The sequence below is a fragment of the Emys orbicularis genome, chromosome 1 (genome assembly GCF_028017835.1).
Source record: "Emys orbicularis isolate rEmyOrb1 chromosome 1, rEmyOrb1.hap1, whole genome shotgun sequence".
NCBI classification, from domain to species: Eukaryota; Metazoa; Chordata; order Testudines; family Emydidae; genus Emys; species Emys orbicularis.
In genome coordinates this window covers 363,060,893-363,079,450 of record NC_088683.1, presented here as the reverse complement: position 1 = coordinate 363,079,450, position 18,558 = coordinate 363,060,893, and the positions used below count along the sequence as shown (strand labels likewise).

Genomic DNA, 18,558 nt, shown 5'->3' with positions numbered 1-18,558 from the left:
AAGAAGCAATGGGCTTAAACTGCAGCAAGGGAGGTCTAGGTTGGACATTAGGAAAAAGTTCCTAACTGTCAGGGTGGTTAAACACTGGAATAAATTGCCTAGGGAGGTTGTGGAATCTCCATCTCTGGAGATATTTAAGAGTAGGTTAGATAAATGTTTATCAGGGATGGTCTAGACAGTATTTGGTCCTGCCATAAGGGCAGGGGACTGGACTCGATGACCTCTCGAGGTCCCTTCCAGTCCTAGAATCTATGAATCTATGAATATGCATAACAGTTCACCAACGGGTGGCATGTGAGGTCTCTATGGATGATATTTAAGGAGTTATGTATCTACACTGAAAAGTATGTTCTTAAAATCCTGGAGTTAAGGCAGGCCACCAGGAGGTGATAAACCTCAGACAGGTTTTTTTCAGCTAGGAGGCAACAGTTGCTTATCTCTGTCTCTGGCTATGTGCATATTGTATGTCTTACAATGGAGGCCTGTTTGCATACTAAGCCGAATACTGGTCTAACGATTGCAAATCCTACAAGGAAAAAACCCAATCAGCGGGTGTCGCTGTTTGTGACTAAAGACAAAGGGTTGTTAGGGTATATCGGGGGATGCAAGGAGACACAGGATCCTCTACCTAGGAGGCAAACTGTTCGCGTGTTTGCTTCATGAAAGGGGGAGTCACAACCAGCCAGGCTGTACAACACTGCAAGGATTTGGGGATGAGCGATATTTTATTAACTATAAGGATATCCAGTTAATTAAGTCTAGGCTCTAGACTGCATGTTATGATTTTATACGTAATCATTTGTTTCCAATACTTACTTGCTACTGGCTTGAATCTCCGTGCTTTGTTAAAACAAGTTTATATTCCATTTCACTGGAAATCGGTGTGTTACGTGGAGTGGTGATCGGAGGTGCACTTTGGAGGCAGCGAAACTGTAAATACTGCGAGTATCTAGTGGAACAAGGGCTGGGGAAACGCTCAGAGGGCTTGAGTGTGCCTCTTGCTAACCTGCAAAGTGACAGCGGGGCCTGCAGTGCCTAGATAATGCTAGTGTTGCCTGTGGCCAGTTAAATTGAAAAGCTGACCCACAGACCGGCTTCCTCACGCTAAGGGCAGGTGGTAGCAAGGTGCCTCGCAACGCTGGGTACCCCCGGGAAGCGTCACACCACATCCGTTCCAAAACATGCCTGCTCCACTGGCCAAACTGATTGTCTGCATAGGCAAGTTCAATGCAGTCCTTGGGCTCCTGACAAACAGCCAGCACCACTGGGGGCCCTGCTCCTGAAACAGACAGTGCAGCCACCATGTATGGAAAGGGACTGGGTAGCCCTCTAGGGCTCCCTTCCTACACTGGAGAGCAGAGATGCCCAAGACTCGCAAGCCTTCAGCCTCCAACCAGACTGACTCACTGCACCAACACCGTGGGCTTGGCGGTACTTGCAGCAGGAAAGGGGTGCGCCAATATACACTGTCAGCCAGAACCCCCCCTGATTCTCCCAATCACACCGAGAGCTACTGACCCTTCTCTGTGATGAGTTTGCGGTTCTCTGTCAGTTCCAGCTCCAGCTCATCCCGGTTTTCCCTCTCGTCTGCCAGCTGCTTCTTCAGCCGTCTCAGTTGGAACTGCGGGGTCTGCATGATGTCGCCCATGGGGGAGGCGGGCGAGACAGGAAGGAAGCTGTACAGAAAGCACCAGCCATACAACACATGATACCACAGGCCAGAGAAGGTGGAGCAGTCACCTCACACTTACTCCTTAGCAGAATCTCAGACCTGTTATGGTAACAATGTCTATCGCAGTGACCACTTAGTACTGTACACCAGTGTGAAAAGGAGGACCCTTACTTCAACCCCACTCACTGAACGGGGCTCAGGCCTGGGTGTGTGTGTGTGTGTGCAGAAATACCTTCCATTCCAGGACCAAGTCCCTTCACTCTCCCTCTATACTGCAGTCAGAGTCACCAGAGTGTGAGGGATTTTAGTTCTTGCTGGGCTGTCTCTGATCTCTGCTGCTCTCCCAGCCTTTCCCAAGACGCTGCAGACTGGCCTTTGCCATGGGGGCAGGCTGATCAGAATCTCAGAACTTGCTGCTTCAGGGCTGTGTGCTTTGTTTACTGGCGATCAGCGACAGGACACTGGGCTAAACGGACCAGTGGTTTGAGCTGATCTGGCAAGGACTGTGCTCCTGTACGGAATGTTTGCAATAGGAAAGGCCCAACTCAGGAAGGAGTTTTTATCTGCTGAGCAGACTCGCTGCCCTAGGGCCCAAGGACGCCGTTAAAGCTGGGCTGCCCCCCTGAAAGCCAGGATCCCCAGGAAGGCTGAGGACATACTTGTTCATGCTGGATGAGGAGGCGATCTTCTGCAGCTCCAGGAAGCGCACCTCTCGCTTGTGCTGGCGGGAGAACACGGGAGACTGCTCCTCGGAGCTGGTGCTAGAGATGCTGGAGGATGAAAGCGGCACTGGGGAGAGCAAACGTGAGACCCTGAGTTGCCTGCTGTAGTGCCAGAGGGGACGGCTTCGAAGCCTAAAGCCTCATGTTTGAAATACCTACGTTTCTAGGAACCACAGGTCAGCCCAGCCCTTCCTCCTTCCAAACAGGTTACTGTGGGGTATCCGGATAAGGCCTTAAAACCCCTCCTCCCCACGCGGTCTTGTCGCTCTACATGGGAATCCAAGAGTAAGGGGTTTGCCCTGCCTGCTTTGGTGGCTGAGGCAAAACATCCCCTTCCCCCACTGCTGTGCTGCGGGCATCCCGCCTAGCTACCTCCCCAGAGGTGGCTGCCTTTTAGACGCACTGTATGTTGTGCTGTTTGCGAAACGGTTGGGATCCACCAGAACGTGAGATGCCCGTGCAGAATAGCCTATTCTTTTCAGAGCCGGCCAGAGACCAAGCGCTTAGCTGTGTCCAGGATTTCTATATTGCCTGTTATTGGGGCAGCCAGGAGCTCTGGTTTTCAGAATACAGACGGCGCCACTTCTCTGAAGATTTGGTAGCTGTGGCCTGCGCTGTTGCAGCACAAGGAGAGAGACTCTCCCTGAGAAGACAGGCCCCGTAGAAGCATTCTACATCAGTGCAAGATCCCGGGGAAAGGAGCGGTCGCTAGAACAGAGCGCATACATGGAGTCGTGCCTGTGCGTGGCAGACCCTGCCATCTGAGGGCTCCGTCTTGCATCACGGGCTTGCATCAGAACCATTTGGGGAAGTCTGCACTGCATCTACTTCTCTCTTGAACTGCAGCAGCTGGTTAGTTTCAGCACTTCAGTTTTCATGCTGCTAGAAAACGTTTCCCTTACTGACTAGAAGCAACAGCATTAACATGGGGGGGTTACAGTAGTGGAGGACGGTGCCAAACGCTTGGGGCATTCAGGAACAGTTCTCACTGCTATCATCATCCAGGCCAATCACTTTCTATTAACCTTCAGACTTAGTGAGGCTCTGGAGATATGCCAGCATGGTGTTGACATTACGTCCAACGACTACTGCCCCCTACCCAGGGCTTGGCTGCTTATTTAGCTTTGGGGCCGGCAGTGCATGCTATTTTGGGTTATGTGACTCCATCCAAGCCAGCCTGAACGATTCATTGCTTTTAACCCTTCGTACACAAAGCACTCACCTTTCTTCTGCAGGAAGAGCTCCAGGTTCTCATTCAGGCTCTCTTCGTTGTCAAGCACGAATTTGAGGACCGTCGCCAGCTCCGCCTGAGACACAGACCCATCAGTGTTAGCAGATATGCTGTGGCTGCAGCCCGTCCTCAAAAGGAGCAGCTGTTGCTTAGCGACGGTGCAAGCACTGGGAAGGCAGTTCAGTAGGACGCCAGCTCCCCATACCCCAATCTGTCGTGCTGGGAAAGGGAAGTATTGGGGAGCTGACACTGTGACCCAGAAGTTAAAGCCTGGTCAAATCTGAGGGGGTCTTTCTCCATGCATTAAAACACAGAATCCATATCCAAGTCTATCCACCAACAGCAGGGGTTTGTGGATCCACTGGAAGGGGAGAAGGAGAAAGAGTCCTCCTTGGAGACCATCCATCTCAACACCTTAGTGAAGCAGGTCATTATTAGCCCCGTTTTCCAGATGATGGAACCAAGGTGAAGTGACTCACCCAAGGGCACACTGCAACTCAATGGCAGAGATGGGACTAGCACCCCAAGCCTTAGCCACAAGGCCAGCCCATTGCTTGGGCAGTGGCTGTAGGGAGAACCCAACCGGGAACCGGATTGCAGCCGAGGAAGGGGGACGTCATGCAAAAGCCTACAGCAGGAGTCTGAATGCAGCTGGCGAGGGCTACCTGGATTTTGTATTCAAATTCGTTCCAGTCCCTGGAGCTTTTGGTGCTCATGGAGGCGTGGTATAGGAGCAGCATGGTCACCTGGAAACAGACACCGCAGCGTCACAAAGGCGAAACACGCCTCACAAATCACACATCCAAATGCAGAGTCACTCCACTATCCCAGCAGTGCTGCCTTGCTGCCTTTACTAGACTGCCGGGAGAGATGGGTCTGGAGACACCGGAGATATGCCAGAGATATTCACCCCTTTGCTCAGGGGCATCTGGCAGGATCCCCTGCCCAGAGTTCTCAATCCCGCTAAGATTCATACCCCAAGCGCTCTTGAACAAGGGGCGGGTTGAGATGCCCTTCACAGAGCGGATCTGGGAGGGGAAGGAAGTGCTAAGCTGTTCCTCTCCAACCAGGAACTCCCCAGTGCACGGGAACCTCCACCTTGCACTCTGTACCCCTTGGAGTGCATACGTTCTTCAGGGGGCTACTGGGTCCCCCTTAGGACCAAGTTTAGATAGGATGGCTGTGACACTGAAGATCCCATAAGACTTGCCATCCCCGGATAGGCCTGTCTTTACTGAGTGCTGGTCCAGGTGCAAAGACAGGTACCTTGGCCAGCTCCAGCTCCTCTCCCTCCAAGAGTTTCGGTATGGACACGGGGCTTTCCATGGTTGACTTGTGCTTGCAGTGCTCTGCAACGAGAATCCAGAGAGTTCTAGGCACACATCCTTGTGCTGACCCTTGGGGGATGGACTAGTCTGGACCTCGGGTCTCCTCCCTCATCTTCCGTGTCCAACGCCATTGTGGGCCAACCTCCCACCCCAGCCCCTACTCACCCACCATTAGAGTGAGGGGCCGCGTAAACAAGACACCACTGATCTGAAACCCCGGGAGAAGGGAATCTCTGCCTTCACTCCATAGGCACTATGAAACATGGCAGCAGGCCCACTGACAGAGCCAGGCCTCATATCTAGAGCAACGGTAACCCGGCCATCCCCTGCCAAAAATTCCTCTGCTTCACCCTTTAGTGTGCTTCCTGCAACCCACTCCTCCAATTAAACTCCCCCGTACCACCTTTGGGATCCCTCTGTTCCCTTTAGTCTTCTACCACCGGCTCCCTGCAAACCATCAACTCTCAGCTCAGTCCCCACGTCCCCTGGGGAGATTCAGCTCAGCAGCTAGCCGGCACAGGGTTTCCAGCTGGGTTTGGCTGAGGCACAAGGCGTCACTGACACGTCCCAAAGGTCCAGCCCATCAGTAGGTCAGGTGGCATTAGAACACCAAACATTAGCACCTTGTGTTTGGCACTGGCCATTGGAGCACACCATCACCCTCGCCTCTGGAAGCCTGCCCAGCAGGATGCCTCTAGGGTGTGCGTTTGCAGGTGCCCACGAGAAGTACTGCTGCTCGATGCCATGGATTCAGGGTAGCACTACTTACATCCAAGGGGCCTAGGCTACATTGATGACCCTGAGCCTGACCTAGAAGAACCTGGAATTAGGCCACAACCACAGGGGTGGAACATGCCGGGGAGGTGGTGAGCTCAGACACAGCTGCGAGATTCTTACTCTGTAGAAAGCTCCGGATGAACTCGATCCTCTCCGGCAAGGGCTGCTGCAGAACAGACCGTCCCTCCTCAGAGCCATGGCTGAAAGGGTGCACACGGGTTACTTCGATACTCAAGTGAGGCAGATGCTGCTTATACAGGGGGTGCTGCTTTAATACAGACAGGCTGGCTGCTATGCAATAGACCACAGGCCTAGCCGGTTTCCTGGGTCAGCTCGAGTAACAAGCCCAGCCAAGATCGTAGAGTCCACCCACATCATGCAGGTTACAGACCTGACAAGAACGGCTGGAGCCCCTTACCACCTCCAGGAAACACAATCGCTTCTCGATCACCACCCCAGATTCCAACTAGGTCCAACTGGTAAACACAGACCCGCCCCTCCCTGTTTGGGCAGGAGCTTGACATTCACGTGGTTTTGTTTATTTCCTTATTTGTGAACCAGCCGGACAGCACAGCTCTGGGAATTAATGTTACTGCTGCGGACTAGCCAGCAGAGGGAGCTCTCAGATATATATTTCTCCACTAAATTAATGACTTAGTGGATTTAAAGAGTGCACCCCACCCCTACAGCTCTTTCTAACCTGGTGGGAAGCAGCTCGCTGATTAGAACCATTTGCATGCAGCTCCAGTGTGGAAAGGGCCTCTTGCTCCCTGGAAAGCTTTGGAAGTGTCTCTATTTGTGGTACACAGCTCTGCTAGAATGGCTCCAAGCTTGTCACATGGGTCTGACCGTTCTGGTGCTTTAGAGGAGGTTTATGTTAAGAACCCAAACATGAACAGATTACAGGCCAAATTTGGACATGGAAATGCACCTGCATACAGCAGTAGGAGCCAGTGGAGATGCACTCTTACACCAAGCCTGCATTCAGTCTTAGATAAAGTATCAGAGGGGTAGCCGTGTTAGTCTATAAGGTGCCACAGGACTCTTTCTCGCTTTTTACAGTCTTAGATAGTTGCATTTAAAAGTTGCACCAAATTTTTAAGAAGGGGAATTGGGAGTTAACTGCCAAGGCCCAGTTCAAGATGCCATGTTTCCCCTACAAGAGCCGATTGCATTAGCTCATGCGCGAATTGCTCACATGTCTGGAACCCTTGCTAGCGTCCGGCTTGTCGGACATCCTCGGCCCTTGCAGGGGAAACCGGAGGTCCTTGAACTCAGTGGCTTGGCCGGTAGCGAAACAGAATGTTGGATGCTGATTTTGCATTTGGAATTTTGTAATCTGCATGTGGAGCGTCAGCACTCTGGGATTTTCAAACCAGTCTCCTCAAATTTCAGAGAGTTCCCCGGCAAATCGCCCCCCTTTATGATCCTGTACTACCGCCAGGCCCAGTCAGTACATACAGCCCACGCTCCTTGCGCCGCTCCTTTGTTAATCTGAGTTAGAGATGAAGGAGATTAACCAGGGCTGACTAAATATATCTCCTGCAGGCAGCTCCTTCCTCCACACCCCCAACACAGTCAGAGCCCAGCTCGAGAGCGGGCTCTCCTTACGCAGTACGAGAGAGAATTATAGATCACAGGCTTCCACAAAAAGACTCCTGAAGGAAGGATTTGAAATGCAGTGCGATGTCTGAATGTGAACGAGTCTCACTGCACCCTCTCCTACCAGGTACTCCTTTTCTACTTCAATAATCGCATAGAACTAAATCCTGGAGCATGCTCAGTTCTACTATTTCAGCTTCCATTATGTTTGACACGATCACTCCAACTCGCAGCCAATAAACACTGCTCCCAAAAGAGCTACTCCTACAAACCCATTCCCCAGAGTAACACCACTTCCTCCCCCACAGATCTCTGCACCCCTCACTTATGGAAATGAATACAGAGCCCTTTGCGATTGGGGGGGGGGGGGGGGGGGGATTTCCTCAATCCTGCAGATACACAGAAGCAAACCTGGCATTCCCAGGGGGCAGCAAGGCAGGCACTGGGAGGAGGAGCCTGGCGGTGTGCTGGAGAACTGCCTCACCACTGCCAGGACTTCCCCAAGTTATTTATTTATTTTATTTTTTATTTTATTTATTTTTTATTTAAGTTACTCCCTTCCAAGTAGCATTGACAGGGGAGCTCCCAGCCTTGGAACGGGTAAGTAAGGAGTGTCTATGGGACGCGGCACCTATTTACTGCACAGAGCTGTCCTGCGCGATTCCAGCATCACCAGTGTCAATTTCAGCAAGTAGGAGGAGTGTAGCAGCTTTGACACCAGAAAGGTCTGAGGCCTTTTTCTGCAGCCACATTAGGACAGCAGCAACCATCAGCTAAGAAGCAGAAAGTCACATCCTCACATTCCATCAAAACGATGTAATATTGGGCTGTTAAGAAGGCACTCCTGTCCTAATAATACCCACCATCGCCAGACAAAGAAACAGATCTTAAACTGTCTGGCAAGGAATCACTTATCAACAGTTGTGGCTGTGAAATGTGTACTTTATTGTTTTGCCTTTACGGTCCCTATTTCTCTATTGTTTGTCTGGTTCTTTGATTGTTTGTCTGTTGCATAGCTAATTTTGCAAGATTTAAATCAACTAATGTGGTGGGGTATGACTGGGTAAAGAACTGTTTCGCAGTATCTTACGATTGGACAGAGAATGATGTTGTAGTACTTTGGTTAAGGTAGAGCGAAGTAGGACTCAAGTTTCACTATATAAACTGGGGTCCAAAAGGAAGTTCTTTGGGAACCAACTGCAGGACACAGCCCAAGATCAGAGCTACCAGACCTCAACACCCTGCCAACCACATCATGCAGAAGCTGGAGGAGCCCCAGACAACCTGATCCTGACTGGCCACCAGGAAAAGTTCAGCTGCCTTATTGGGAGTGGCGAGCACTGTATGCTGAGTGTGTGTATTCGGTTTTGGTAACTGTTACGAATATTACTGGGTAAAGCTCTTTCACTGGCAAAAGGCCCTGCAAACCTGTAGAAGTTTAGCTCCTGAGCCCTAGGAACTGGGAAAGGGTGGGTGCCTTTTGCTTGGAGCCCTAGGAACTGGGAAAGGGTGGGGGTGCCAAACTTCGCAGGCTTACGCCTTGAGCGCCCGGAAGGGTAAACGAAGCGTGCCCTGGTCGGGGAAACACTCCCATTAGCCCTTCAGAGCCAACAGCTACAGGAGGGTGAGCTGGACTCTATTGTGGATGGTGCATCATTAGAGGAGTTACCAGAGTTCCAACTGCAGGACCAAATTCTGTCCTTGGTTACACCTGTGCGGCCCTGACGAAGGCAACGGAGCTGCACAGGTGTCACTGTAGGCAGGATTTGGCCAGCAGAACCTTAACTATGGAGCAGTGTCTGAGAAAGAAAGGACCCTGCTTGATTCCAGGGGAGCCTGCAGCGCTGCCAGTTAGAAAAGCCACCTTTGACTCTGTTTGCTGTGTTGGTGGAGCTGTGTCGGTCACAGGATATTAGAGAGACAAGGTGGAGATGGGGGTAATTATCTTGTATGAGACCAACTTCTATTGGTGAGAGAGACAAGCTTATACAGAGCTCCTCTTCAGGGCTGGGAAAGACACTCAGGGTACGTCTACACTTACCGGAGGGTCCGGCGGCAGGCAATCGATGTTCTGGGATCGATCCCGGAAGTGCTCGCCGTCGACACCGGTATTCCAGCTCGGCGAGAGGAGTACGCGGCATCGACGGGGGAGCCTGCCTGCCGCGTCTGGACCCGCGGTAAATTCGGACTAAGGTACTTCGAATTCAGCTACGTTATTAACGTAGCTGAATTAGCGTACCTTAGTCCGAAGTGGGGGCTTAGTGGGGACCAGGCCTCAGTGTCATGGCTAAATACAAGGGGGAACAGATTGTTAAGCATGAAGAGTTAACATGCCTTGCAAGAGATCATTCCAGGTGAAGTGGGCAGCTAACTCCTCCGCAGTCTAGGGCAAAGGGGGGGGTTAGTGGATTATGGGTTGTTGTAATGAGCCATAAATCCAGTGCCTTTATGGAGTCCATCATGTTTAGTGTCTAGCAAAGGTCGGAATTTAAGCTCCCAGGCTCGTCTGCTGAAGGTGTTGTGCAGGTTTCCCTTGAGGGAGGGCTAAGAAGTCAAACATGGAGTGATCATTTTGTGAAAAGCGTACACCAAGAGGATTGAGGCTGAAGTACTGAAGGCAGTGTCAGTACTGAGCGCCTCCCCCCCGTGTCATGCTGCTTCCCAGGACAGAACTGCAGTTTCACAGGGTTCGTCAGCACGGCGACAGACTCCATTTTAGAAGGGACTGGATTTGTAATAACCTAAGGAACCGAGGTGCAGGGGATTCAAACTCTCCCGCTGTGGGGGAGGTACTTCAGTGCTGGGGCAGCCGGAATTGCAACCAGAAAAAACTGCTGTGAATGAAAAGCAAACAGGCAGCAGAATGGGGGACTTGAGAGCACAGTGCACCAAGGAACCAGGGTAACAGCCACACCTTTCCCATCAGACCTCCAGGGGACTCTCCCTAATGCTCCCCAGCTGAGAGGCAGGCTCGGGACCCACTGCCCTTTCCCATGGCAGATAGGCTCAGTGCTCAGATATTACGGTGATGGGTAGCAGCCTAAAACCCTCTAATTCTTGGTTGGAGACCAGCAAGGCAGTTCGAAGGGAAACTCTGTAGTTGCTTCCACTCACACTTTGTCGATGATCTTGAGGAAGACACTGCAGTCCCGGAGCTGTGACAGAGCACTCAGGGGATTGTCGACCTTCAGGCTGTTCACCTGGGGACAGGACAGGGCAGTCAAAAACTAGGAACCCGCTAGCAAGCACCCGTCGCCCAGCTCTGCCAGTGACTGACTGGGTGACCTTGGCCTTGAAAGCTTAGATTCTAGGGCAGGAGCTGGTCCAATTCAAGCCCTGAATCTGGATGTCCAATACGACTCCTGCGCTCTGTGACAAGACAGTCACACAGCCAAAGACAAGACACTAACGTGGGCCTCATTCATAATGCGTTTCCCCAGAGATGCTCAGAGGCAGCATAAAGTTTGCCAAGGACATTCTGCCTCATTTACAACTAGACCGACCGGACAAAGTCGTGTCAGTTGCACAGTAAGAAACCCCAGAGCAAGTCCCTGCTGGCCTCCCGCTGTGCTTTAGCCACGTGGCCCCTGCACTGGTTTCAGGGCAAGTTTCCAAGGCGGGACTGACCGGGCCCAGCGTTTCCAGTTACAGAAACTCCTCACTGAACGTCGTCCCGGTTAACAGTGTTTCGTTGTTACGTTGCTGATCAATTAGGGAACATGCTCGTTTAAAGCTGCGCAATGCTCCCTTATAACATTGTTTGGCAGCCGCCTGCTTTGTCCACTGCTTGCAGGAAGAGCAGCTCATTGGAGCGAGCTGGTGGGGGCTTGGAACCAGGATGGACCGGCAGCCCCCCATCAGCTCCCCTAAGTTCCCTGTGCGGCAGTCGCCCCGCAGGCTATCAATTGCCGGCAGTTCAGCTGTCCCTCCCCCCACTGCTGTGTGCTGCTCCTGCATTCTGCCTTGGAGCTGCTCCCGGGAGCCTCTTGCTTGCTGTGGTGGGGAGGGAGAGGGGGGAAGAGAGGGGCTAATGTCAGGGTGTTCCCCTGCTCCTTTATCCCATCTCCACAGAGCGGTGGGGGGGGGGGGGGGGAACACGACACAACACGTCTCAGTTCGGAGGGAACCTGCTGGCAGCAGCTGCTGTCTCAACTTGCTGATCTACTTAAAAAGGCAATGTACTTAGAGTGGGGTCAGCGTACTTAAAGTGGCAATGTAGGTCTCGGTCACTCACACACGCTGTGTGTGTCTCTGTCTCTCTCCACTATGCTGTCTCCCCCTCCCTCCATTCGTGCTGCCTTGTAGAGTGTGAAGCTACATTAACAACAACGTGTTAACCCTTGAGGGCTCAGCCGAGTGCTAGTTCATCATTTAGCAGCAAGGCATTCCCTGGGAAAAAAAACCCTCTGACTCCACCACCTCAACCAAGTTTGACAATCATCATTGCTGTGGACAGTATTAAATTGTTTGTTGAAAACTTATAGAGTGTGTGTGTGTGTGTGCGCGCACACACACACACGCACACACAGACACAGACTTGTCCAGCAAAAAAAATTTCCCTGGAACCTAACACACACACCCCATTTACATTAATCCTTATGGGGAAACTGAATTCGCTTCACATCGTTTCGTTTAAAAGTCGCATTTTTCAGGAACAGAACTACAACGTTAAGCGAGGAGTTACTGTACTCATTAACAGGAATAGTGAGCAAACGTCCCCCCCACCCTCACCTACTGCCCGGTCAAATCTGTAGAACTCAGAGCCTTACAGAGAGCAGCCCAGAAGGTTACAACACAAGGCACGAAGGCTCCAGACCCACCAGTGCCCATCCAACTGCATTCACTCGAATGGTTGATCCCCATTCAGTGCTGCAGAGGAGGTTCCCCACCCCACTGCTCCTCACCCACACCCCCAGGGAGAAGCGCATGCTCAAAGAAGCAGGAGCAATTAAGAAGGCCTTGCACCAAGGGGAGAAGAGCCTATCCACTCATACTACAAGGCAGGCAGAAGTAAGGCATGGACACTTTACCCAGGCCAGGAGAGCACTGGCCCTCGTAGCGTGAAGAGACATCTTTGTGACACTGCCAGGTTACCCTCCAAACCTAAAAGGGCCAAGAAAAAAAAGTAGTTAAAGCCTGAATGGAACATGCAGATTCATGCACAACGAGCACCCAACATTGATTCGGGTAAGAGAGGAACTAAGGAAAGGCTACTCTGCTTCTATAGCCCTTTTCCTCTGAGTATCTCAGCACATTTTACAGAAGTAGTAAGACAGCATCTCAATTCACTGGCAGGAAGGCAGAGGTTAAGTGGCTCTGCTGTGGCAGAGCCAAATACATCCCAGGTCTCCTGGCTTAGAATCATAGAATATCAGGGTTGGAAGGGACCTCAGAAGATCATCTAGTCCAAACCCCTGCTCAAAGCAGGACCAATCCCCAACTAAATCCCCAAATGGCCCCCTCAAGGATTGAACTCACAACCCTGGGTTTAGCAGGCCAATGCTCAAACCACTGAGCTATCCCTCCCAGACCCCTGCTACTGTGTATTGCCAGATATTTATTTAGCACCTTTCATCCTGAAAAATCTCAAACTTCCTTATGAACTAGTCTGGGGGAATCACTTTATCCAGCCTACAAGTGCAGCCACCTCTGGGGTAGAACAGATGCATTTCTGCCACACACAACGATGTTACAACTGTTTAGGAGGAGTAGCAAAGAATGCCACATCCACCTGAATGCACAGTGAAGTAGTAGTCTGAGGACCTAAGTCTCTGAGTCGAAACACAGCTCAGATACCAATTAAAAAATGCCTTGGACCTATGTTGTCTAAGAGAGGTCAGGGCCTGAAGTTTACGTCTCAGCTGAAAGCCATTCAAAGTTCTACAGTGTGTTTATGTCACTTCCCCAAGCTGTTCTCTCTGTGGCATAATAAATTTTATTACAGTAGTGTCTAGATACTGACCAATATCAGAGTCCCATCGTGCTGGGCGCTGGATAGTCTTTTCCAGGTATAAGAACACCTCTTTGTTCTTACTGTGGAAAATTACAGCAAAATGGAGTCTGGAGTCACATGGGCAAGTCCCTGCATACTTTGAGTTACAAGGTGTATCTGCCTTCTCTCAATGGGTCAATTCTATAGCTGATGGTCCTTAATGGGCCATCAAGCAGGCTAGTCAGAGCTGACACCAACTTGTCTGAGGTGTCACCCAGAAGCATAGCATAATTTTGAAATACAGACAGTATCGAGCCAATACTTATAACTTTAAATACAAAAAATGATATATGCACACAGATAGCATAATCATAACCAGCAAACCATAACCTTGTCTTAGACACCTCATTTGATCCCCTTTATACAAGATTTGGTGCCACTACAGGACCTTGGTTGCAACCATGTTCTATATGGTCCCAGATTATGTCAATAATGTCACAGCACATTAATCTTTGTTGGGCATTGTAAGTTATGCAGAGAGCTGGGGTTCTAGGTTAAAGGTGTCTCCCCACTGTTGATGTGGGGAGCAGGTGGTGAATGCCACGGTGATGGGGAGACCAGAGAGATTTACTCGGAGCTCTATCAGCCAGATCCAGCCCTGCTGTAAGCACGAATTGGAGTTACAGTAGGCCTGGATTTAACCCTCCATATCCATTTACAGAATCAGGTTCCAAACTAGCCACCAGTTAAGATTTAGCAGCCATTTGCGGGGTCTCCTCCTTCCCCACAACATTTGGGGCCACCTCCTCTGGCTCTTGGGGGGGGAGCACCGGGGTTCCAAACAAGGAACTAATCTCCTCGGGGCTGTGGGATCTTCTGCTAAGATAACTTTGTGACTTTGTCCTCACCCACAACTATTTCACATTTGGGGACAATATATACCTTCAAGTCAGCGGCACTGCTATGGGTATCCACATGGCCCCACAGTATGCCAAGATTTTTATGGCTGACTTAGAACAACGCTTCCTTAGCTCTCGTCCACTAACGCCCCTACTCTACTTGCGCTACATTGATGACATCTTCGTCATCTGGACCCATGCAAAAGAAGCACTGGAGGAATTCCACCCTGATTTCAATAATTTCCATCCCACCATCAACCTCAGCGTAGATCAATCCACACAAGCGGTCCATTTCCTGGACACTACTGTGCTAATAAGCGATGGTCACATAAATACCACCCTATACCGGAAACCTACTGACCGCTATACTTACCTACATGCCTCCAGCTTCCATCCAGGACACACCACATGATCCATTGTCTACAGCCAAGCTCTAAAATACAACCGCATTTGCTCCAATCCCTCAGACAGAGACAAGCACCTACAAGATCTCTATCAAGCATTCTTAAAACTACAGTACCCACCTGCTGAAGTGAAAAAACAGATTGACAGAGCCAGACGAATACCCAGAAGTCACCTCCTACAAGACAGGCCCAACAAAGAAAATAACAGAACACCACTAGCTGTCACCTTCAGCCCCCAACTAAAACCTCTCCAGCGTATCATCAAAGATCTACAACCTATCCTGAAAGATGATCCCTCACTCTCACAGATCTTGGGAGACAGACCTGTCCTCCCTTACAGACAGCCCCCCAACCAATGTGATATATGCCATCATGTGCCAGCAATGCCCCTCTGCCATGTACATTGGCCAAACCGGACAGTCTCTACACAAAAGAATAAATGGACACAAATCTGACATCAGGAATCATAACATTCAAAAACCAGTAGGAGAACACTTTAACCTGTCTGGTCACTCAATAACAGACCTGAGGGTGGCAATTTTGCAACAGAAAAGCTTCAAAAACAGACTCCAACGAGAAACTGCTGAACTTGAATTGATATGCAAACTAGATACAATCAACTTAGGCTTGAATAGAGACTGGGAATGGCTGAGCCACTACAAACACTGAATCTATCTCCCCATGTAAGTATTCTCACATTTCTTATCAAACTGTCTGTACTGGGCTATCTTGATTATCACGTCAAAAGTTTTTTCTCTTACTTAATTGGCCTCTCAGAGTTGGTAAGACAACTCCCACCTGTTCATGCTCTCTGTGTGTGTATATATATCTCCTCAATATATGTTCCATTCTATGCATCCGAAGAAATGGGCTGTAGCCCACGAAAGCTTATGCTGTAATAAATTTGTTAGTCTCTAAGGTGCCACAAGTACTCCTGCTCTTTTTGCGGATACAGACTAACACGGCTGCTACTCTGAAATCTGCTAAGGTACAAGCACTACGGTAGGGGCAGGAGTCGTCGAATTATAACACAGTCCGAAGGACCACAAGCAGGGCTGCCCTGGATCCCCCCAGGCACTTCCCTCTGTATGGCCCGAGACTAGCGGAGAAGCGTCATTACCACGTCTTGGACAAGTACAAACACTGGAGTATTTCAGTACCCAAAGGCGTGTGCTGTCCCCACTCAGAACCCTGACTTGCCACTGTAGCTCAGTAAGGCAGAGACCAAGCATTTTTTAGACTAGCCCTGTTCCCCAGCACCCCCTTTTGCCCCCTAATCATTACAGTGCCTTCTATTTCAACTCCTAAGTTTTGTCTGACCCCCATTTCACTGCCACTCTGAGGAGCAGCTCCATTGACAGCAGTAGGTACAGGACTAAACAGAGAACTGGGGTCAAAGACTCCCAATTTCTAACCCAGCTTTGACACCAGCTCTTCCTCTGGCCTTGAAAACACTCTGCCTTCATCTCCCCATCTGGGCAGTGGGGCTAGAGCCTGCCTGATTCCCAGGGGGATCGCAAGGAGTAGCTGATGTTTGTGAAATGCGATGGAAAGTCATTCTGTCAGTGCATGCTACCGGTGCAGGACGTCCTCATTCAGACCCCAGAGACAGCTACAGCAAGCCGGTGTTCTAGATCGCCTTTCAGCCAAGGGGCTTGGTCCTTAGAGACTTACATCTCAGTCCGGCTCCTCCCCACCCACCCTGAACGTTTAGAGCCAAGGCTCCACCATCAGGAGAAGGAGGGGAAGTCAGTTTCCCCATCAGATCCGTCCCTCGAGCCAGTGGCATAAAGGCCTAAAACGACCTGTTCTGCAGCAGACTGCCAGGTTTCCTTCACTGCTAGCGGCAGCTGCGGTCTCCCATCCTTCACCCCGAAGGGAGCCTCTTCGCCCCACACCCAGTTGCTGAGACTGAGAGCCCACTGGGGGAAGCTACAGGGGGTGAAAGGGGGGCTTCTAACAGCATCCAGCATAGATGCTAGCAGCAGCTACTTCTGGCTCTTCCTACTCACCCCTCCCCCACTAAATGGCTGGTTCTGTTTCTCTCCCCCCCAGCTTTGCTAGATCACAGCAGAGGGAGGATTTCTCTTTACTCCAGCAGGCTCTCAGCTTAGGAGCTGGCAACCCGTCAGCAGCAGCTGATTCTGCTTGGGTGATGGCCCTCGTGTCCCTGCTAAGCACCAGCGCTGCTCTATCTGGAAGAGAGCAGGATCCCAGGAAAACCTGGAGAAGATCTAAAAATGAACTGCTACGCTGAAACCAAGCAACGTGTGGCTCAACTCTGAGGCCTCTGAATGTTAGCCAAGCTTCAGGAGAGGCGGGAGCAATTCGATGCGTCACAGCAGCCTGGCAAGGCAGGCAAAGGGCACGTCGGGATTATTTCCCCCTTTGCTGAAACGCAACCACCAAAGGGGCAAAACACAGAAGTCTAACAGCACAGGGCAATACGCCACACAATCCAGAGGTCAGGAAACACAGCAGAACACTGTAGCCAGTTGGAACTGCAGAGGGAATTTAGGTCAGCAGAATGTAATTAACCAAACCAGACACTAGCTAGGACACTCTCGTAGTGACCGCAAGTTGTCAAGACCTCCCTTTCAAATCTCATCTGAAGAGAGAGATTCCCTCCTCCCCAGGGTTGCACTGAAACATCGGAGGGAACGACGACTGAGGAAGGAACAGATTGTAGAGTTGTAGTGAGCACGATCACAGGCTTCCGTGTACTAGGCTAAATCTCTCCCTGGTGAAACTCCATGGACTCCAAGGCCTTGTCTGCACTAGCATTCTCGCTCCGTCACGGGTGGAGTCGAACTGGAGGGAAGCGTCAGCAAGAACCTCTTGGTGTTCACAGAGCCCAGTTCGCACCGGCCAGGGATGATCCTGGCCAATGGTCCTTCCTAAGCTAGGCGAGCAAGGTTAATGAATTACTTTGAAATCAGCACCGTTCCTACGAACTCTAGCTTCAGCAAGTGCTGGCCAGAGATCAAGAGCTCCTGGGACCCAGGCTCCTCCCCTTTCCTCTGAAATCCCAGGAAAGCCAGGCCCAAGAGACATGCCTGTGGAAATGCACCCAGCGGAGCATGCTAGAGGCTTTGCTGGGGCATGAGCTGAAAGCTAAGACCTGCACATATCTGACTTTTCTTAGCCACGTCTGAGCCTCCCACCCCTAAAAAGCTTCCAAGGCAGCGCTTTATAACACACCCTTTAAGGTTCTTCAGGTTCTCTTCCTTGCCTGGGTTTCTTTGGAAGAATCAGACTCCTTCAGGGAGAGAGAAAAAACACTCAAAATTCGCCAGATTCCCTGGAAAGAGGTGTTCCGGAGAGAGCTGGGGAGGCTTGTTCTCTGGAGAGATGAAAGGGCTCCTGTATTGGGCCCTTCTCACATTTCAAACACCATGATAAGAAACTCCTCCCCTTGCTCCTCTCCATGGTCTCCTGTTAACTCTTTCTGGGGAATCGCAGCAGCACCAATGCTGTCCTGGGAGGGAGGGGAGATACCCTATCCCTACAGCCACTGCAGAGACACCGCACTGCTGTACTCCTACCTCTGGCATATACCATGAAGTGAGCACTAAGAGCCAGTCACTTTTAGAGCTGCCAGATCCATTTCCTTCTGATGGCTGGAGCTAACACAAACCACCTGCTGGAGGGGATGAAATCGAACTCCCAGACTTTGGATTCCAATTAGCAGAACTCGAGCCAAGGGAAGCTGCAGTAAGCACCAGCAGAGGAGACCCCCCGCCCCCCCCCCAGTGCCTCAGCCTATTACTAGCACGTTGGAGTCGCCTGCCTCTTTACCCCAGTCTCGCTTGGTTAACGACAGCTCATCGGCAGCGCAGCGACCTTTGCTTCCTGTGGGGTTGCCCCACTGCTACAGCACAGCAGAGAATGAACGCAGATAAAAAATGCGTAATACTAGGCACTACAGTACAGAGCTGAAGGAGACTGGATGGCTAAGGGGGCCACCACTCAGATTTGGGGAGGGGGAAGA

The 18,558-nt window shown here is 50.9% G+C and overlaps 1 protein-coding gene across 1 annotated transcript in view; it reads right to left on the bottom strand.

The window, feature by feature from the left end:
* Window positions 1-18,558, bottom strand: part of NUMA1 (nuclear mitotic apparatus protein 1) — a 64,675-nt gene that overhangs the window by 23,251 nt on the left and 22,866 nt on the right. Inside the window, exons 2-9 of the mRNA XM_065408307.1 lie at window positions 12,363-12,435; window positions 10,447-10,532; window positions 5,851-5,930; window positions 4,892-4,974; window positions 4,291-4,371; window positions 3,617-3,701; window positions 2,332-2,461; window positions 1,519-1,676 (exon numbers count right to left, since the gene is read on the bottom strand). Coding sequence (XP_065264379.1) covers window positions 1,519-1,676; window positions 2,332-2,461; window positions 3,617-3,701; window positions 4,291-4,371; window positions 4,892-4,974; window positions 5,851-5,930; window positions 10,447-10,532; window positions 12,363-12,404 — 745 coding nt within the window. The 5' untranslated portion in view covers window positions 12,405-12,435. The remainder of the gene's footprint in view (window positions 1-1,518; window positions 1,677-2,331; window positions 2,462-3,616; window positions 3,702-4,290; window positions 4,372-4,891; window positions 4,975-5,850; window positions 5,931-10,446; window positions 10,533-12,362; window positions 12,436-18,558) is intronic.